The following is an 18,487-nucleotide window of genomic DNA, read 5'->3' on the forward strand; positions in this document are numbered from 1 at the left end:
TTGGCCGACAGCTGGATGAAAATCGATCACTAAAGGTAAGCTAGAGTGGGATTCAAAATTTGGCCCCTTTGAACAGGAGTCTACCCCTGCACTGTTGCAGCCATTGGACTACTCTAAAACAATCTTTTACCTTAATAATTTTTTTTAAACTATATAAAATATCAGATCGCAGTAACTGTCCTGATGGCCTAATGCTTATACCTACCTGCAATGCAATACTATCCCAAACAGAGCAGAACATCTCAAGTTGAATTCATGGTCCCTGCTGATTTGTGCTGATCTCAACTGGAGTAGCGGTAGGGGTGCTAACGTTGGCCTCAATGCTCCCTGGATTAGGAAGGGTCAAGATCAGCCGGGGTTCCTATTCATGGTCACTATCTGGTATGGCAGTTTGTGTGCATTTGCATATATACTGGGTCAGGCACAGCTATGAAGTCTCCTGGTTAGAATAGCCAGCTCGAGACCCACGGTTTAGGCCTACACCAGAGTAATGGCCATTTGGATGAGGCCACCGAAGGGCTGCTGGTGCACTTGCATCCGTATCCTAGCAAATGTCATCACCTACAGGAGAGAAGAAAAGAACATTATAACAATCGCCACAATCTCAGGTTTCAGCTGATGTTGTGGCTTGTCTGCACTTTGATGTCCAGGTTTCTGATATCTGAACCCTTTATGACTGCTGTGCAACTCACCAACATCTATTATTATGCGTGTAATGTCTTTGTCGGACTAGACGCGAACACTTGCCAAAATTCGGCATCAGCCAAGAACACAATGTGCAAAAACATTTGGTGCAAATCCAGCTTTTTGAGACTGCCTCTGAAGAAAAAAGCTAACGTTTGTCGACTGAAAATGGAACAAATTAAAATTGTGAAATGCTAATAGTGAGGATGTGTTGGTTTGTTTTGTGTGGAGAAAATGTTTCTACATTTTCTTCATTTGTCTCATTAATATATCACCTGTGAGGCTTATTTCACTGTTAACAAAATGACAGAGGAATTGGGAAAAGGTGACAATACGTCTTCCAGCTGCTTTGTACTAACAACTGAAAAATCTTTCATCAGTCACTGTAATTCAATATGAAAGAGCAGCATCTTATTCATGGAACTTTTAATTTTTTTTTAACACGCCATATAAATTGTACAAATATTGTAGAATCACTCTTACACTTCCTCCAGCTCTATTTGATTACCATTATTATGAAAGCATTACTAGTGAGCGGAATTCCCCGTACCTGAGGTCACTGGAGTTCAGTTTCAGTTGGGGAGATGCTATTATCTTTATCATCCCAGTTTGGCATAAAAATAAAATAAAAAAGGTGACTCAACCGTAGCTAACAAGGGAAATTAGGGATAGCATAAGATCCAAGGAGAGGACATATAAATTGGCCAGAAAAAGCAATAATCCTGAGGATTGGGAACAGTTTAGGATTCAACAAAGGAGGACAAAGGGATTAATTAAGAAAGGGAAAATAGAATATGAGAGTAAGCTATCAGGGAACATAAAAACTGACTGTAAAAGCTTTTATAGATATGTGAAGAGAAAAAGATTGGTGAAGTCAAGCGTAGGTCCCTTGCAGTCAGAATCAGGGGAATTTATAATGGGAAACAAAGAAATGGCAGACCAACTAAATTCATACTTTGGTTCTGTCTTCACAAAGGAGGACACAAATAACCTCCCAGAGATGCCGGGGAACATAGGGTCTGATGAAAGGGTGGAACTGAAAGAAATCAGTATCTGTAGGGAAATGGTGTTAGGAAAATTGATGGGACTGAAGGCCGATAAATCCCCAGGGCCTGATAATCTACATCCCAGGGTACTTAAGGAAGTGGCCCTAGAAATAGTAGATGCATTGCTGGTCATCTTCCAGAACTCGATAGACTCTGGAACAGTACCCATGGATTGGAGGGTAGCTAATGTTACCCCACTATTCAAAAAAGGTGGTAGAGAAAAAGCGGGGAATTATAGACCGGTAAGCCTGACATCGGTAGTGGGGAAAATGCTAGAGTCTATTATAAAAGATGTAATAGCAGAGCACTTGGAAAGCAGTGACAGGATCAGACAAAATCAACATGGATTTACAAAAGGTAAATCATGCTTGACTGATCTACTGGAATTTTTTGAGGATGTAACTGGTAAAATAGATAAGGGAGAACCAGTGGATGTGGTGTATTTGGACTTTCAGAAGGCTTTCGATAAGGTCCCACATAAGAGATTAGCGTGCAAAATTAAGGCACATGGAATTGGGGGCAAGGTATTGACTTGGATAGAGAACTGGTTGGCGGACAGAAAGCAAAGAGTTGGAATAAACGGGTCATTTTCCGAGTGGCAGGCAGTGACTAGTGGGGTACCGCAAGGATCGGTCCTAGGACCCCAGCTGTTCACAATATATATTAATGATCTGGATGAGGGAATTGGATGTAATATCTCCAAATTTGCAGATGACCTAAAGCTGGGTGGGAGGGTAAGCTGTGAGGAGGATGTCGTGAAACTCCAGTACGATTTGGACAGGTTGGGTGATTGGGCAGAAACGTGGCAAATGCACTATAATGTGGATAAATGTGAGGTTATCTACTTTGGTGGCAAAAACAGGAAGGCAGATTATTACTTGAATGGCAATAGATTGGGAGAAGGGGAAGTGCAAAGAGACCTGGGTGTTCTTGTGCACCAGTCACTGAAGGTAAGCATGCAGGTGCAGCAGGCGGTTAAGAAGGTGATGCGCTATCAATTACTCATAAAAGATGGAGAGTTAGGAGAGTAACTAAAGGCTCTTATTAGCAAAGAACAGAGCATGTCTCTCGTGGTTGACTGGGTTCCAAGAAGGCAGGGGGCTGCCGAGCGGTCACCTTTATACCTGGGCCTGTGGGTGGAGCCAGGGGTGGAGCCAGCAGAGACATGCTGAGGCATGCATAGGTACAACAGTGTGCAACAACAACAACAACAATAACAGTGGTTTACCACATTCACCCCTTGTTTAAAATTGAGTCCGGCGGGGTGAAGTGTACTAAAGGTTCGTGTAAGTAAGTCTATCAGGTGGCCTTGTATGCCGTCCTGATCGTCGTGGTGGCGGCGGTGGTGGTGCAGCATCCAACGTTGAATCAGGCGTCTCATTGAGTGGTTGGGTGGTCAATGACGGGTCCTGAGGCTGCGGCATGCCGTCTAGCGGGGTTGGGTTGTGGGTAGTGGTGGATGGCAATGGTAGTATTTCAGGGACACCCGAAGGTGCGAGATCTCGTGTGGAGGCTGTGTCCTCCCGCCCGTCCGGGTACGCTACGTAAGCGTACTGGGGGTAGGCGTGGGTAGTGGTGGGTGGCGAAGGAGGTGTTTCGGGGGCACCCGAAGGTGCGAGGTCTCGTATGGAGACGGTGTCCTCCCGCCCGTCCGGGTACACCACGTAAGCATACTGAGTGTTGGCATGGAGGAGGCTCACCCTCTCGACCAGGGGGTCCGTCTTATGGGACCTCACGTGCTTCCGCAGTAGGACGGGTCCTGGAGAAGTCAGCCATGTCGGTAACGAGATCCCCGATGTGGACTTTCTGGGGAAGGAGAACATTCTCTCATGAGGGGTGGCATTGGTGGCTGTACAGAGCAGTGACCAAATGGAATGGAGCGCCGCAGGGAGGACCTCCTGCCAGCGGGAGGTCGGAAGGCCCTTAGATTTCAAGTTTAAAAGGACTGCCTTCCAGACCGTCGCATTCTCCCTTTCCACCTGGCCATTCCCCCGGGGGTTGTAGCTGGTGGTCCTGCTTGTAGCAATACTTCTCGCGAGCAGGTACTGACGAAGTTCGTCGCTCATAAAGGATGAGCCCCTGTCGCTATGAATATAGCTAGGGAAACCGAACAAGGCGAAGAGGTCATTCAGACATTTAATGACCGTGGTACTGGTCATGTCTGAGCAAGGGATGGCAAACGGGAAACTGGAGTACTCGTCAATTATGTTGAGGAAGTACACATTGCGGTCAGAGGAGGGGAGGGGCCCTTTAAAATCGACGCTCAGTCGTTCAAAGGGGCGCGTGGCTTTGATCAGGCTTGCTGTGTCTGGCCTATAAAAATGCAGTTTGCACTTGGCACAGATTTGGCAGTTCCTGGTCATGGTCCTGACCTCCTCGATGGAGTAGGGCAGGTTACGGGATTTGATGAAGTGAAAAAACCTGGTGACCCCCGGGTGGCAGAGGTCATTGTGGAGGGTCTTCAGTCTATCAACCTGTGCGTTGGCGCATGTACCACGTGATAGGGCATCTGGGGGCTCATTGAGTTTCCCGGGCCGGTACAAGATATCGTAATTGTAGGTGGAGAGTTCGATTCTCCACCTCAAGATCTTGTCATTCTTGATTTTGCCCCTCTGCTTATTATTAAACATAAAAGCTACTGAACGCTGGTCAGTGAGCAGGGTAAATCGTTTTCTGGCCAGGTAATGCCTCCAATGTCGCACAGCTTCCACAATGGCCTGGGCCTCCTTTTCGACAGAGGAGTGTCGAATCTCGGGGCCCTGGAGGGTCCTTGAGAAAAAGGCCACGGGCCTCCCCGCCTGGTTAAGGGTTGCAGCTAGGGCAAAGTCGGATGCGTCGCTCTCCACTTGGAAAGTGATGGACTCATCCATTGCGTGCATCGTGGCCCTCGCAATATCTCTTTTTGTGAGAGTGAAGGCTGCACAGGCCTCTGCTGCCAGGGGGAAGGAGGTGGACTTCATGAGGGGTCTGGCTTTGTCCGCATAGTTGGGCACCCACTGAGCATAGTACGAGAAAAACACTAGGCATCTCTTCAGTGCTTTTTGGCAGTGGGGGAGGGGGAGCTCCATAAGGGGGCGCATCCTGTCGGGGTCGGGGCCGATGACTCCGTTCTCCACTACACAGCCAAGAATGGCAAGGCGCTTGGTACGAAACATACATTTGTCCTTGTTGTATGTTAGGTTCAGCCGCTGGGCCGTACGGAGGAATTTCTCTAGGTTAACATCATGGTCCTGCTGGTCGCGGTCGCAGATGGTGACGTTGTCTAGATAGGGGAAAGTGGCCTGGAGCGCGTTCTGGTCAACCATCCGGTCCATCTCCCGTTGGAAGACTGAAACCCCGTTGGTGACGCCGAAGGGAACTCTGAGGAAGTGGTAGAGACGACCGTCAGCTTCAAAAGCTGTGTACTGGCGGTCCTCAGCCCTGATGGGGAGCTGGTGGTATGCCGACTTTAGATCAATCGTAGAGAACACCCGGTATTGTGCTATCTGATTGACCATGTCAGATATGCGGGGGAGTGGGTATGCATCTAGCTGGGTGTAGCGATTGATCGTCTGGCTGTAGTCAATAACTAGGCGCTGTTTTTCGCCAGTCTTCACTACCACCACTTGTGCTCGCCATGGGCTGGTGCTACTTTCAATAATCCCTTCCTTCAGGAGTCTCGCTACCTCGGATTTAATGAAGTTCCTATCCCCGGCACTGTAACGCCTGCTTTTGGTAGCGATGGGCTTACAGTCGCGGGTGAGGTTAGCGAACAAGGAGGGGGGGGGAACTTTAAGGGTGGAGAGGCTGCAAATGGTGCGCGGCGGGCGATTTAAAAGCTGCTGGCTGCAGACTGTGAGTGGGGGGAGGGGTCCGTCGTACGCTAATGTGACACTCTTAAGGTGGCACTGAAAATCCAACCCCAGTAGAACGGCAGCGCAGAGATGGGGCAGGACCAGGAGTTTAAAATTTTTGTATTCTGTGCCCCTTACTGAAAGGGTCACTACACAGTAGCCACCGACGTCCGCTGACTGGGCTTTGGAAGCCAAAGAGATCCGATGGCGCGTCGGCAGGACCGGGAGAGAGTAACTGCGCACCGTGTCGGGGTGGATAAAGCCCTCCGTGCTCCCGCTGTCAAAAAGGCAGGTAGTGGCGCGGCCGTTTACCGTAATGTCCATCATGGACCTGGACAGTTGATGAGGGAGAGATTGGTCCAGCGTCACGGAGGCCAGCGTATGGTCAAGCGAGTCGATGTGGTCGTCAGATGAGGCGGTGGTTGAGTCCGGGTCCCTCGTCGTTGAAGTTGGAGACGTCCAAGATGGCGGACAAAATGGCGGCGCCCATGATCCCGATCCCCACGCAGCTGGGGGAGCCCAAGATGGTGGACAAGATGGCTGCCCCCACGGTTCACACGCGGCGCTGCTGGCGTTAGCGGTTTTACCTTTGCAGGCGCTGACATAGTGTCCTTTCTTCCCGCAGCCGGAGCAGGTAGCGTTTCTCGCCGGGCAGCGTGCTCTGGGGTGTTTTGCCTGGCCACAAAAATAACATTTCTCTGCCTTGGACATCGCAGCAGCAGTTGAAGGTGGCGGTCCCATGACCCAAGGTTGTGGCGTCCACGTTGCGGAGCGGTTAGGGGAGAAGGCGTCCATATTCCTGTGGGCCGCGTCGAGCGAGAGCGCGAGGGACACCGCCTTTCTCAGGTCCATTTCTCCCTTTTCCAACAGTCTCTGCCGGGAGTAGTCGGACCTTAGACCCGCAACGAAAGCATCTCGGATCAGTCCCTCCGTGTGTGCTGCGGCTGATACTTCTTTGCAATCGCAGCCTCGGCTGAGTATCCGTAGTGCCCGTAGGAAGGCCTCCACTGATTCCCCGGGCTGCTGTCTGCGGGATCTTAAGAGGTGCCTGGCATAGACCGTATTTACCGGGCGTGCGTATTGCCCTTTTAGCAGATCGATAGCCGCCGCGTAGGTCGTCGCATCCTGGATTATTGTATAAACTTGGTGGCTCACCTTTGAGGCCAGGATTTCCAAGTTGTTTTCGTCCAGGGTCACAGTTGAGGCTTGCAGGTAGGCCTTGAAGCAACGCAGCCAATGCGCGAATTTGGTAGCCGAACCCGCTTCTTGGGGGTCTAGGTCCAGGCATGTTGGTCTGAGGGCTCGCAGCAGCTCCTGCTGCTCAGCGTTTGGTGCAGCAGCCTGCTGCTCAGCGTTTGTTGTCGACATTTTGTTTTTGCTAATAAAATTGATGCGCTATCAATTACTCATAAAAGACGGAGAGTTAGGAGAGTAACTAAAGGCTCTTATTAGCAAAGAACAGAGCATGTCTCTCGTGGTTGACTGGGTTCCAAGAAGGCAGGGGGCTGCCGAGCGGTCACCTTTATACCTGGGCCTGTGGGTGGAGCCAGGGGCGGAGCCAGCAGAGACATGCTGAGGCATGCATAGGTACAACAGTGTGCAACAACAATAACAGTGGTTTACCACAGAAGGCAAATGGTATATTGGCCTTTGTAGCAAGAGGGTTCGAGTACAGGAACAAGGATGTCTTGCTACAGTTGTACAGTGCCTTGGTGAGACCGCACCTTGAGCATTGTGTGCAGTTTTGGTCGCCTTACCTGAGGAAGGACGTTCTTGCCATGGAAGGAGTGCAGCGAAGATTCACCAGGCTGATACCTGGGATGGCAGGAATGATGTATGAGGAGAGATTGTGTCGATTGGGCTTATACTCACTGGAGTTTAGAAGATTGAGAGGGGATCTCATCAAAACCTATAAAATTCTGTCAGGCCTGGACAGACTAGATGCAGGAAGGATGTTTCTGATGGCCGGGGAGTCCAGAACCAGGGGTCATAGTCTAAGGATAAGGGGTAAGCCATTTAGGACTGAAATGAGGAGGAATTTCTTCACCCAGAGAGTGGTGAACCTGTGGAATTCTCTGCCACAGAGGGTGGTGGCGGCCAGTTCATTAAATATATTCAAGAAAGAGTTGGATATATTTCTTAAGGCTAAAGGGATCAAGGGATATGGGGAGAAGGCAGGGACAGGGTACTGAATTTGGATGATCAGCCATGATCTCATTGAATGGCGGAGCAGGCTCGAAGGGCCGAATGGCCTACTCCTGCTCCTATCTTCTATGTTTCTATGTTTCTATGTTGCTGGGTTTACTCGGACCACTTTAGCTTTACTAGGTTGTTCCAATTATTAGATTGAGATATCTTTCTCCATTCACTAATGTTGGCATTAAAGTTGACATGAGTATAAAGGAGGTACCCCCACATGCATGCCAATCAAATATGTTTTACACAGATAGTCAGCATTTTAGATCCAGTGTCCACATGTCTAGAAATTTGTGGGATTTAGCCATCTCGTTCCCCCCTTATATCACCCCATGAGCCACCACTGTTAAGTTTTAATGCATTAATCCAACAATTTTCAAAATTGCACAGGGGGTACTGTACAGTGTGAAGCTGCCTCTGCTTTCTGCTGTTTACAGCGACACAGATGTCATAGGAAGGGCTCAGGTTTGTGTTATCTTTTGAATCCATGTTTAGCCTTGTGGAACAAGTGGCACTGCTTCTAGCGGTGCAACCAGAGACCAGCTCTAGATGCTGGCCACTGCCTTTAGTTTTCATGGCACTGTGAACCATTATACTGTACACTTTTCCTCCATGTCATATTTTTCATCTAAATCTAATGATGAATAAGGAAATAAAACCTATTCCTAATTTGCAATAATTTCTTTTGCTAAGACAATTTGAATTGTCCACTAATTTGAATTTAGTTTTTTGTTGTTACATGATTTCAATTCAAATTAACAGATTAACAACAGCAAATACAACTTGCATTTAGTGTAGAAAAACATCCCAAGGTGGTTCACAGAGATGCAAAGAAAAAACAGAAGTTGGGTCAAAGAAGGAGATTTTAGGAAGGGTGACCAAAAGTTTGGCTAAAGAGGTGGGTTTGAAGGAGGGTCTTAAAGGAGGAGAGGGTGGTGGAGAGATGGAGGATTTTAAGGAGGCAATTCCAGAACGGGGGCCTAGTGGCTGAAGGCACAACCACTAATGATGGGGCAAAGGGACAAATGGATGTACAAGAGGCTGGAGTCAGAGGAATGGAGAGTTTGGGGGATTATCTGAATGATGAGTAGACTATAGACTGGTTCACATGGTATAATGGGATTGCTAGGACCTCTCAAGGTGTGGGATGAAGAAGCGCATTAAATGAACTAGTCTCTGTTTCCTGTTGGTGGTTGAGATAGCTAGAGAGGAAGTGGAGGAGATATGATTGAAAAAGCAGGGAAATGTCCCTACAAGGGGATGATCAAAAGAAAAAGGCAAGAGATACAAAGAGTGGTCAACACAAGGAGACAGCTAGTCAAAGACTCAGTAGGAAGCAGGAAGGACAGGATTGCACATGAGGTGGGCTAGTTCCAGGATACTGTATTCAGATAAATGCAAGCTGTGTGAATTTTATGCGGACATCACTATTTTGGGCCCAGTGTCCATTTGCCCCTGTTGCCACTGAAATTCAGCATATATTCAAATAAATAAATCTCTTGTTGTGAACGCTTGCATCTCGTACCCTATGCAGTTTGCCCAAAGGTTGCTGCACTCACATACAATCCTGCTGCCAGTTTCAACTGTTGAGTCAGTGGCAGATTGATTGTAAACGGGCAACTATTTATACTACTGTCCGGACTTTGAATCCAGGTGACACTGCAGCAGACTCAGAAATACTGGAAATGCATCAAATAAAATGTCAAGTTCAACATTTTAAAGGGAAAGATGCCCCCAGACACCCTATGGAAGAAAAAATCATGTCTTGAACACTTGCATTCCCTCTTCATATACAGGAAACTCTTTTTTTTATCCGGCATCGACGGGACCGGCATGGTGCCGGTTTTTCAAAAAGTCCGGATTACAGAGAGGTATAGTAAAAGGTACGAGAGCCCCATACACGGCCACAGATCCAGGCGTCCCTGTTGCATAGCAACAGGTGCAGGAACCCCGGTTACACGGCCACAGATCCAGGAATGGCCACTAATATGAAGTAAAACTTACCTGAACCTACTCCTGAATTTTGCCGGTTAACAGTGATTTCCAGTTATTTAGGTGCCGGTAAATCAAGAGTTTCCTGTACTTGAATTTATTTTCTTGCTAAAGTGACTGAATGTTGGGTATACCTGAAGTTTAAGTTAGAACACTTTCAGTGTAACTGTGTGACGGAGGCTTATATTCAGCACTGTTTTTTTTTGAATCACCAGCATTCTTGAAGCCGTTGGTTAAATTTTGCTCTTTTTTTAAGTTGATGTTTATGACCCCTGTGTATGTGATCTACCAATAGGTGTTGAATGGCATTATGGGAGTCTGTTGATTACTGTGCCTTCATATGCTAAAACATGAAAATAGTTATTAAAAATTGACTGCATAAAATGGTTTACCTCACAAATTTTAGAGCATCAGTTCACTCAGGTCCATTTGTATAAAATCCTTTATAACTGCAATAAGGAATCAGAATTTCATGCAATTAAAGGGGATGTGTAGTCGACTTTAAAAGTTCAAAATTAGAAAAAGAAATTGCAGTGTTTGAGCATACTTACTGGTATTCTAAATGTAACCACACCTAGTGCAAAAGTATCAGGAGTGTCCAACCTGTGGTCCCCGAGCCTTAGTAATGTGGCCCTCAAAACCTAGGCAACTCAGCCCTATTTGTTTATATTTCTTATTTTCTGCTTTGGCCTGTTTGAATTTTATGGGGCTGAGGTTTTTGAAAGGACTGTTTTTAGCACTGTTGCCTCATTGGTCAATAACTCAGAACACCAAGATCTGTTAGCAACTTGAATTATATGCAAATTAATCGGAACCTGGATTTAAACTTTAGTGGCCTCCGAAACTCCATCATAACAGCAGAGCTGTTTCTCATTTGCTGAATGGATGGGGCACACCCCCATCCGATATGATTGGGCATTTGGGCTAAAATTAATTAGTTGATATCGTAATAAATTCAAAATACAATTTAGCTGGTTCTGAATGGAAAGAAGGCTGCCTGTTTTATTGTGGCTAATAATACACGTCTCTCACATTGGGATTGAATGGATGGGTAGGTGCAAACAGCTGCACTTCACTAACAGCTGCACTTCAATTATTTAAGAGCTGTATGTCACTCAGGAGATGCAATTTGTCCATCCCTAGTCTACAGCTTTGCCCTGTAATTTTAAATGTTGCAAAGGGAGATATATGTGCACTTGCCAGTGTGCTTTATTCATCCCCTTGTTACCCTGTTTTATTATCTGGAACGACTGCCTAGAGGCAGCCTGGGACAGACATGTTAGAGCCAAACAAACGTTACCGGCAGGGAGCCTCACCTAACGGCTGCACGTTTTGGAAAATTGTAGATGCATTGCCCACAATTTTCTGTCCATTAATTTTAATGGATGCAAGACCATGAACAGTGCACCAACCATTTTCCGATATGTGGAGCTGGAAGTTGAGGCTCCATCTCAGCAGCGCACAATCGCAATATCAGCCCTGTTGTGTAGCAGTCCTCCTGCTGTGACATCATGAATGGGGATGGTGGATAGTGGACACCATGGGCTCGATTTTCCAAGCCCCGAGGAGGCGGGTTTGGAGGCGGGAGTGGTGAGAAAATTGCAGAATCGGGGGGCAGGAACCCATCCCACCCCCAACCCGCCTCCGTGCCAATGTCCCAGGAGGCGGGTACCCGACCTGTGCTGGGTAGTTAACAGGCAGTTTTTTGCCTAATCCCTATTTTTAGCCCTGAAGTGTGGGCTGTCCAATGGCTCTGAACCACGCCAAGTTAGCGAGGCGGACCGTCGGTCTGCAGGGGTTGGAGGGGTCGAGGTGTCCATTGTGCAGGTGAGTGATGGGTGCATGTGTGCAGAGGTAAGTGTGTGAGGTAAGTGTAAAGTGTTTTAATAAGTTTTACTTACCTTTACTTCCTGCAGGCTTCCTTCCTTCAGTTTTCGGGAGTCCCTGAGCTCACCGGCACAGAAAGCAGAATGGCCGCTGGACTGTCAAAAGCTGCAGCCTCTGCTTTCTGGTCTGGAGAGCTCTCTAACTGAGTCAGAGTAGAAGGACTCAAGTTAGAAGACAGATTGTCGGTGTTTGACAGCTTCACAGAGCCGTCAAACGCTGATTTTTCATCTGTCAAAAGCTGGGCGGGCTTAACAAGGTCAATCAAGGGAAAGTAGTGTGGGTTGGCCACAAGTCGATGGAGGCAGGACTACAACCCAAAAAGTGGGAGTCCCGCCTCCAAAAGCTCCACATTGACAAAATCGAGCTCCATGCCTCATTCATGTCACTGGAGCTGAACTTACTGATTCCAACCAGGAAACTAGCATAAATAGTAGCACAAATCCATCCAGCAGTACTAGAGTATCAAACAGGGTAACACGGGGGTGACTGAGAGACAGTAATACATTTAGAAATATATCCTGTCACTTAGCATTACAGGGCAATTCAGAACTGTATACTCCCCTATTAAGCCAAGTTTAGACCCTTGATATTTGGAAACATCATGAGCTGGCTTTCCTCTTGACTGCATTAAGTTTGATGCTAGCCTTGAGGTACAAATCAGCCATAATCTAATTGAATGCCAGAGCAGGCTTGAGGGACTGAATGGCCTACTCCTGTTCCTATGTAACCTCTCTCTACCCAACCTATTACTATACATTTGGAAGTTCTGCCTCCCATTCTTGTGTTGACTCTGAGTGTCACTTTTCCTCTCCTCCAGGTACACCAGAAAGCCTTGCAGAAAAGGAACGGCAGCTATCTGCCATGATCAACCAGTTAATTAGTTTACGGGAGCAGCTCCTGGCAGCGCACGATGAGCAGAAGAAGCTAGCGGCGTCGCAAATTGAAAAACAAAGGCAGCAGATGGAGCTTGCCCGCCAGCAGCAGGAACAGGTGAGCTTGAGGCGTGAAAGCCAACTCCACCATATCTTAACTGGGCCTGGTTATTTCAACAGCCACGTGACAAAAGGGTAAAGGTATTTCAATGAAAAATTGGAAATTTGATGATAAAGATATTTCTTTATGTCTTTCCTTCATTCTAGATGTCCCACCCCAGATATCAATACTTGGACCTGATGAACAGCCAGGTGACGTGCTGAGTTCTTCTGTAACCAACTAGTCAGAAGTGCCCAGAATATCTCGTGCTTTTGCTCTGGGGCAAAACACCAAGCTTCTGCTTGGCACCTCACTCTAATGGCTGAGCTGAGATTAGGGGCCTGCTTCCTTCCTTTTTGCGCAGTCCTGCTGCCCCTAAACAGTCTAGCTTGCCTCGGCCTTTGTAAGAAAGCATGAAATGAGAATAAGCCATTCAGCTCATTGTGCCCGTTCTTTCCAAAGACCATGCTCAACATACCCTATCATAGACTCCTGAGGGAAAGCTCTGCATCAAGCCTCGCTGCTTCCTAAAGATAATCAATCAAAATTCCACAATATTCATTCCCAGTCTCCAATGGTCAACCTCAGCCGTTGTCCTCCACAGACATAGTCTACCCCTCACCTCCCCAGCACAGAAATAGTTGTGTTAATCATCTCATTCTACACGAGTATCCAAATGTTTTGTGTTTGTCATTTAGTCGCATGCTTCAGAGCCCCATGATATACATTGCAAAACACCAACCCACTATCACTGCTAAATTAAAAATAATTTTGTATAATTGAATTCACACAAAAGCACTCTCTACAACCTGTTAGAGATGTTTTTTTAATTTCCCGCCAGTGAGGGAGCAGCACCGAGAACAGAGCTTTCTGAACTATCAGGCCTGTGAAATTCAGACAGGTAAACCCAGCAGAATCAGAAATGTAAGCACAAGTTGGGGGTAATTCTAACTTTGGGCGATAGTGTAAAATGGGCGATATCGAATGAGCCGCCCATTAATACACCACGCCCGATTTTCCTTTCCATTGAAGTCAACGGAGGGGAAGTTCAGGCATGGTGTAAATTGGGCGGCCAATTCGATATCGCCCATTTTACACTATTGCCCAAAGTTAAAATAACCCCAACTGAAACTTTTTCAGTACTGTTTCACATGCCACATAACCATTATGTGCCATAGCTGGAACATTCTGCTTCTATAGCTATTCTAATAACCACCAATCTTGTTCCCTACCTGCTGCTTTTTGAAGGAGATAATTGTTTCAGCCTCTTGTGAAAATTGTACATATGGTAGACTTTACAAATTTGCCCTCCCGATGCGGAGCTTCATGCTCCCAGTGTGGAGTTTAGTGCTCGAGAAATGCATATCGGGAATTTGGGGGCAGGGGGGGAGGGGGTGGGGAAGCCAATTGGCTCCACAAGATTTTCCATTCATTAATCATAATGGACGGAAAATCCCGCAGGCTCACTGACCTTCCCACCCAAATTCGCAACATATGCTCCCACAGTGTAAAGCTCTGTGCCAGGCATGAGAGCTTGTAAAATTCCATCGAATAACTTTCCTGGATAAAAGGTTTTGGTCAGGTCAGTATCAAAATATTTCTCAGTCTAGTATAAAGTTATTCATTCATTTGTTTCTGGTCGAGTTTCTTAGCTGGTTCAACTTGTTCCTTTGCAACAATTCAGTGTGTCGGTGATGTAAATAAACCATAAACCGCTAGCGTCCATTGCTGCAAAGAAGAATAGTGGCTCGGTGATGGGAGTGCTTTGTGTGTGCTCTTGGAAAGTTGCACCAGAGCCCTGATATACTAATTGTTAAGCAGTGACTGTATTGGCTGCCATTAATTCCATTGCTCTCCTGCAGAAGGCCAGGTGGTGTTCATGTAGATGGGTAAACACTTGGAGATGGAGATTAGCCTCCTGCCTTTAGCCAGTATCATTACCTCTTTGATATCTAGAACAATGTTGTGCTGCTAATTTAATCCAGGAAATGTAGATCGTTGGGTCCTAATTATCATTCGGACAGCACTATTCTTAGAGAATATGAGGTATTTAAAAGAGCTTGGATGGGGAGGATATGGTGAGAGGGCACTTTATTTATTTTCTCCGTTTTTCTGCTTTCTGTTATTTTTCTATTTACCTTTTAAATTTATATTAATGGGACTGCTTTTGTAAATTTTCTGTTGTCACTCGAGTTCCATCATTTTGTGATTCTGCTGACAAACAATGTCTTTTTAAAAAAAAAAATTATATCACAATGAATTACAAGTTGGGTAACTGCACAGTCTGCCCCACCAGGACTGCTATTGTGCACACAGATGGGTGAGCAGGCTGCAGATGTGCATTGCAGTCTGTAAGCCTGCCTGCCCCGCTGTCCCAGCCTACTTCCTGGGACCAGCCAATTAGGAAATTAATTCCCTATTTTTTTTCATTCTAATAATAGTGCCCTCAGCAGTACACAAAGCAGTAAGACCTTCCGCCTCTTCAAATGATCGTGTTTTTTTTCTTTCCTTTTGTCATTCTTTAGTTTAATTTTTTCTCTTTTCAGTATTTTCTTCTATCTATCATTCCACTGTTTTTTTTAATTTTCCTGTTGTATCACTCTTTTTTCCCCGCCTACTTTTAGTTCTTTTATACTCTCCCTCTGCATTCCTTCCTTAGAATTTTGTTTCTCCTACATTTTCTCCTGACTTTTTGTTTTATCCCCCTATTGGAAGCTCACGCCTGTAGTCTGGTTACATGTGCTTGATTTGGAAGGCAGACCTTAGCCTGACCATGGATTCAGGTTACATAGGATTACATAGGTTATACGGCACAGAAACATTCGGCCCAACCAGTCTATGCCGGTGTTTATGCTCCACTCGAGCCTCCTCCCGTCTTTCCTCATCTAAATCTATCAGCATTACCCTCTATTCCCTTTTCCCTCATATGTTTGTCTAGCCTCTCCTTAAATGCATCTATACTATTTGCTTCAACCACTCCCTGTGGTAGCGAGTTCCACATTCTCACCACTCTTTGGGTAAAGAAGTTTCTTCTGAATTCACTATTGGATTTCTTGGTGACTATCTTATATTGATGGCCTCTAGTTATGCTCTTCCCCACAAGTGGAAATATTCTCTCTCTATCCACTCTATGAAAATTTTTCATAATTTTAAAAACCTCTATTAGGTCACCCCTCGGCCTTTTTTCAAGAGAAAAGAGACCCAGCCTGTTCATCCTTTCCTGATATATATACCCTTGCATTTCTGGTATCATCCTTGTAAATCTTCCCTGCACCCTCTCCAGTGCCTCTATATCCTTTTTATAATATGGTGACCAGAACTGCACACAGTACTCTTAAGTGTGGCCTAACCAAGGTTAGCTGAGCACTGACTCCAGAATGGGTCTGGAGTTAAACTGCTCTTGGTTCGGGTAGTTTTAGACGGTGGGCTGCTGTTTACTGTATTTATTTTGTGACTTGATTTTTCACAGCATTTCTTTAAATTTTCTGTGCCAATTTTCTTCCATTCCCTCCTTAAGAGATCATGGCTCCACAGGCACCTGTATCTCGCCCAAGTGGCCATTATGCAACTGTGAGCCTTGACAGTGACTGTCAGCAGGCTACTCGCTGAAGGGGAGCATTACAACTAAGTCTGATCATGTCCTCATCTGAAATTCATACACGTGCACCTCGAGGACAGGATTATTGGATAGTGATCAGGAGCAAGAACTCTGTTCAATTTTTCTTTTCTCGGCACAGGGCCAATTGGAGTGTTCCAAATGATATCTTCATTGAGATGAGCTACTTCATCATATTGTGGGAGTCAAGCCTGGGGCCTTCCTGGTCTCTGTGGCTCAGCTACTCATTGGGTAAATTTGTTGAATCATCAGGAAGCTCTTTATGGCAATTTAAATGCGACTGTGAAACACAGTTATTATCCCTGACCAAATGTTTTAACCCTTGTGTCCAGTACTGACAGGAATTGAAAACAATAGGAATTGGAAATATAAGCTTAACATTTCGCCTGCCACTTTTCTCAAAGTATCTGATTTTGTTCAGACTAGGAATTCCTGACAGGTGCTGTCAAGCTTCTTAGCCAATTTCACCGCTTCTGCCAGTCACCAGTTGTTGTCATTACAGTCCTGTGGTGATGTTAGCTACAGTATATCTGCCTCTCTGTGAAATTGCCCTCAGGGGGCTAGTCTCTGCTAAACGCAGAGGTGAGAATGAGCAGCTTTCTGGAAGATATAAGGGAACACGTTAATAGTCCAGGAAGCAGAGGGAATTTTAAAAAAGACCTGCACTTATATAGCGCCCTTCGCAACCTCGGGACATCCCAAAACACTTACAGCCAATTAATTACTTTTGAAGTGCCATCACTGTTGTAACATTGGAAACGTGGCAGCCAATTTTGCGCACAGCAAGCTCCCACAAACAGCAATGACCAGGTATTGTGTTTTAGTGATGTTGGTTGAGGGATAAAAATTGGCCAGGGCACAGTGGACAATTTCCCTATTCTTCTTCGAATAGTGCCATGGAATCTTTTATGTCCACCTGAGAGGGCAGGTGGGGCCTCGGTTTAGCGTCTCATTTGAAATACGGCACCTCAGACAGTACAGTACTCCTTCAGTACTGCACTGGAGTAGCAGCCTTGATCGCCTCTGGAATGTGACTTGTCCCCACAGCTTTCTGACTCAGAGGCAAGAGTGCTACCACTGAGACACAGCTGACGCCACATCATTTCTCTGAACTGGACATGGGAGGGAAGAACTAGCAGTCTGAGATGATGAATGGGTGCTGGAGAATGAGAAAATGAGTTGAGTTGAATTGACAGCGCCAAATGACCAAGTCAGGGAGACGATATGGGGGCCCATGGGTCTGAGAGAAAAGGATTGGCATGAGGGTTCCAGGAAACTGAAAAAGAAGGGTAAAGGGTGTCCAGAACATTGAGGGAAGAGTTTTGAGGGTTATGAGAGGGTGAGGGAAAAAGCATCCTGGACCCAGGAGCATGAGGGAAAAGGGTAAGGGATGGGGGCCTGGGAAATGTAGAGAAGATGGCCATGGGAATGAAAAGGCTGAGGATAAAAGAAGAGCAGAGGTTTGAAGGGAATCTGGGATAAAGGAGGGGGGCTGGGGTGTGGTAACCTGAGAAAAAAAGCACAACTAATCCAAGATCCTAAGGAAAAGGCTCATTAGATCAGAAAAATATCGAATTAGGACACAGAAACAGAAGAGGGGATTTTTTTTTTTTAATTACTGAAGAAAGAAATTACAGTTTAGTCAAAGATGGTGCATGTATAAAAATATTTATGACTCAATGGAGCACGAGTGTTGGATAAGACTGTGTTACTTATCCTCGCACCTCGTACCTTACATAGACGTCATCGGGCAAACAATGCAATCGCCTCGACCACGGTGCCCATTTTGGGCGCAAGTTGAAACTTGCCCCCATTATTTCACACAGAAAGAGTGGAATGTAATTTTTCCTCACTGCTTATAGAATTTTGAGGTATTCTTTAAAATAGTTATTTTCTGTTATTTTTACTTGGCTAGTGGGGCGGGGAGGGGTGCATCTTGATGTGAGCTACTGTTATTATGAGGATTCACTGTGTTAACAAAGCACATGTGAGAAAATCAACATAAAAAGGGAACAAAGTAATTGTTTTAAGATGAAGATATTTTTCACAAGAGAATGAATCCACACCAGAGACTGTCATTTTATTTTTCCACTGTCCGTGGGACAGAATAGCTGCGATGAGTTCTGGTCACTGTGAAATATATTAGGACAGGTGATGAAAAGCTCAGTCAAAGAGGTAGGTTTTAAAGAGTGTCTTAAGCGATAGAGAAGTGGAGAGGTTTAGGGAGGGAATTCCAGAGCTTAGGGCCTTGGCATGAAGGC

The 18,487-nt window shown here is 46.0% G+C and overlaps 1 protein-coding gene across 13 annotated transcripts in view; it reads left to right on the plus strand.

Moving 5' to 3' along the window:
• Positions 1–18,487, plus strand: part of sox6 (SRY-box transcription factor 6) — a 640,702-nt gene that overhangs the window by 433,838 nt on the left and 188,377 nt on the right. For all 13 annotated transcript variants that reach the window (XM_086007882.1, XM_086007877.1, XM_086007883.1 and 10 more), the window contains one exon: positions 12,456–12,628. In XM_086007882.1, coding sequence (XP_085864008.1) covers positions 12,456–12,628 — 173 coding nt within the window. The remainder of the gene's footprint in view (positions 1–12,455; positions 12,629–18,487) is intronic.

This window comes from Somniosus microcephalus, chromosome 15, assembly GCF_052327205.1.
Source record: "Somniosus microcephalus isolate GS21.2 chromosome 15, FLI_Smic_1.0, whole genome shotgun sequence".
Lineage (NCBI taxonomy): Eukaryota > Metazoa > Chordata > Chondrichthyes > Squaliformes > Somniosidae > Somniosus > Somniosus microcephalus.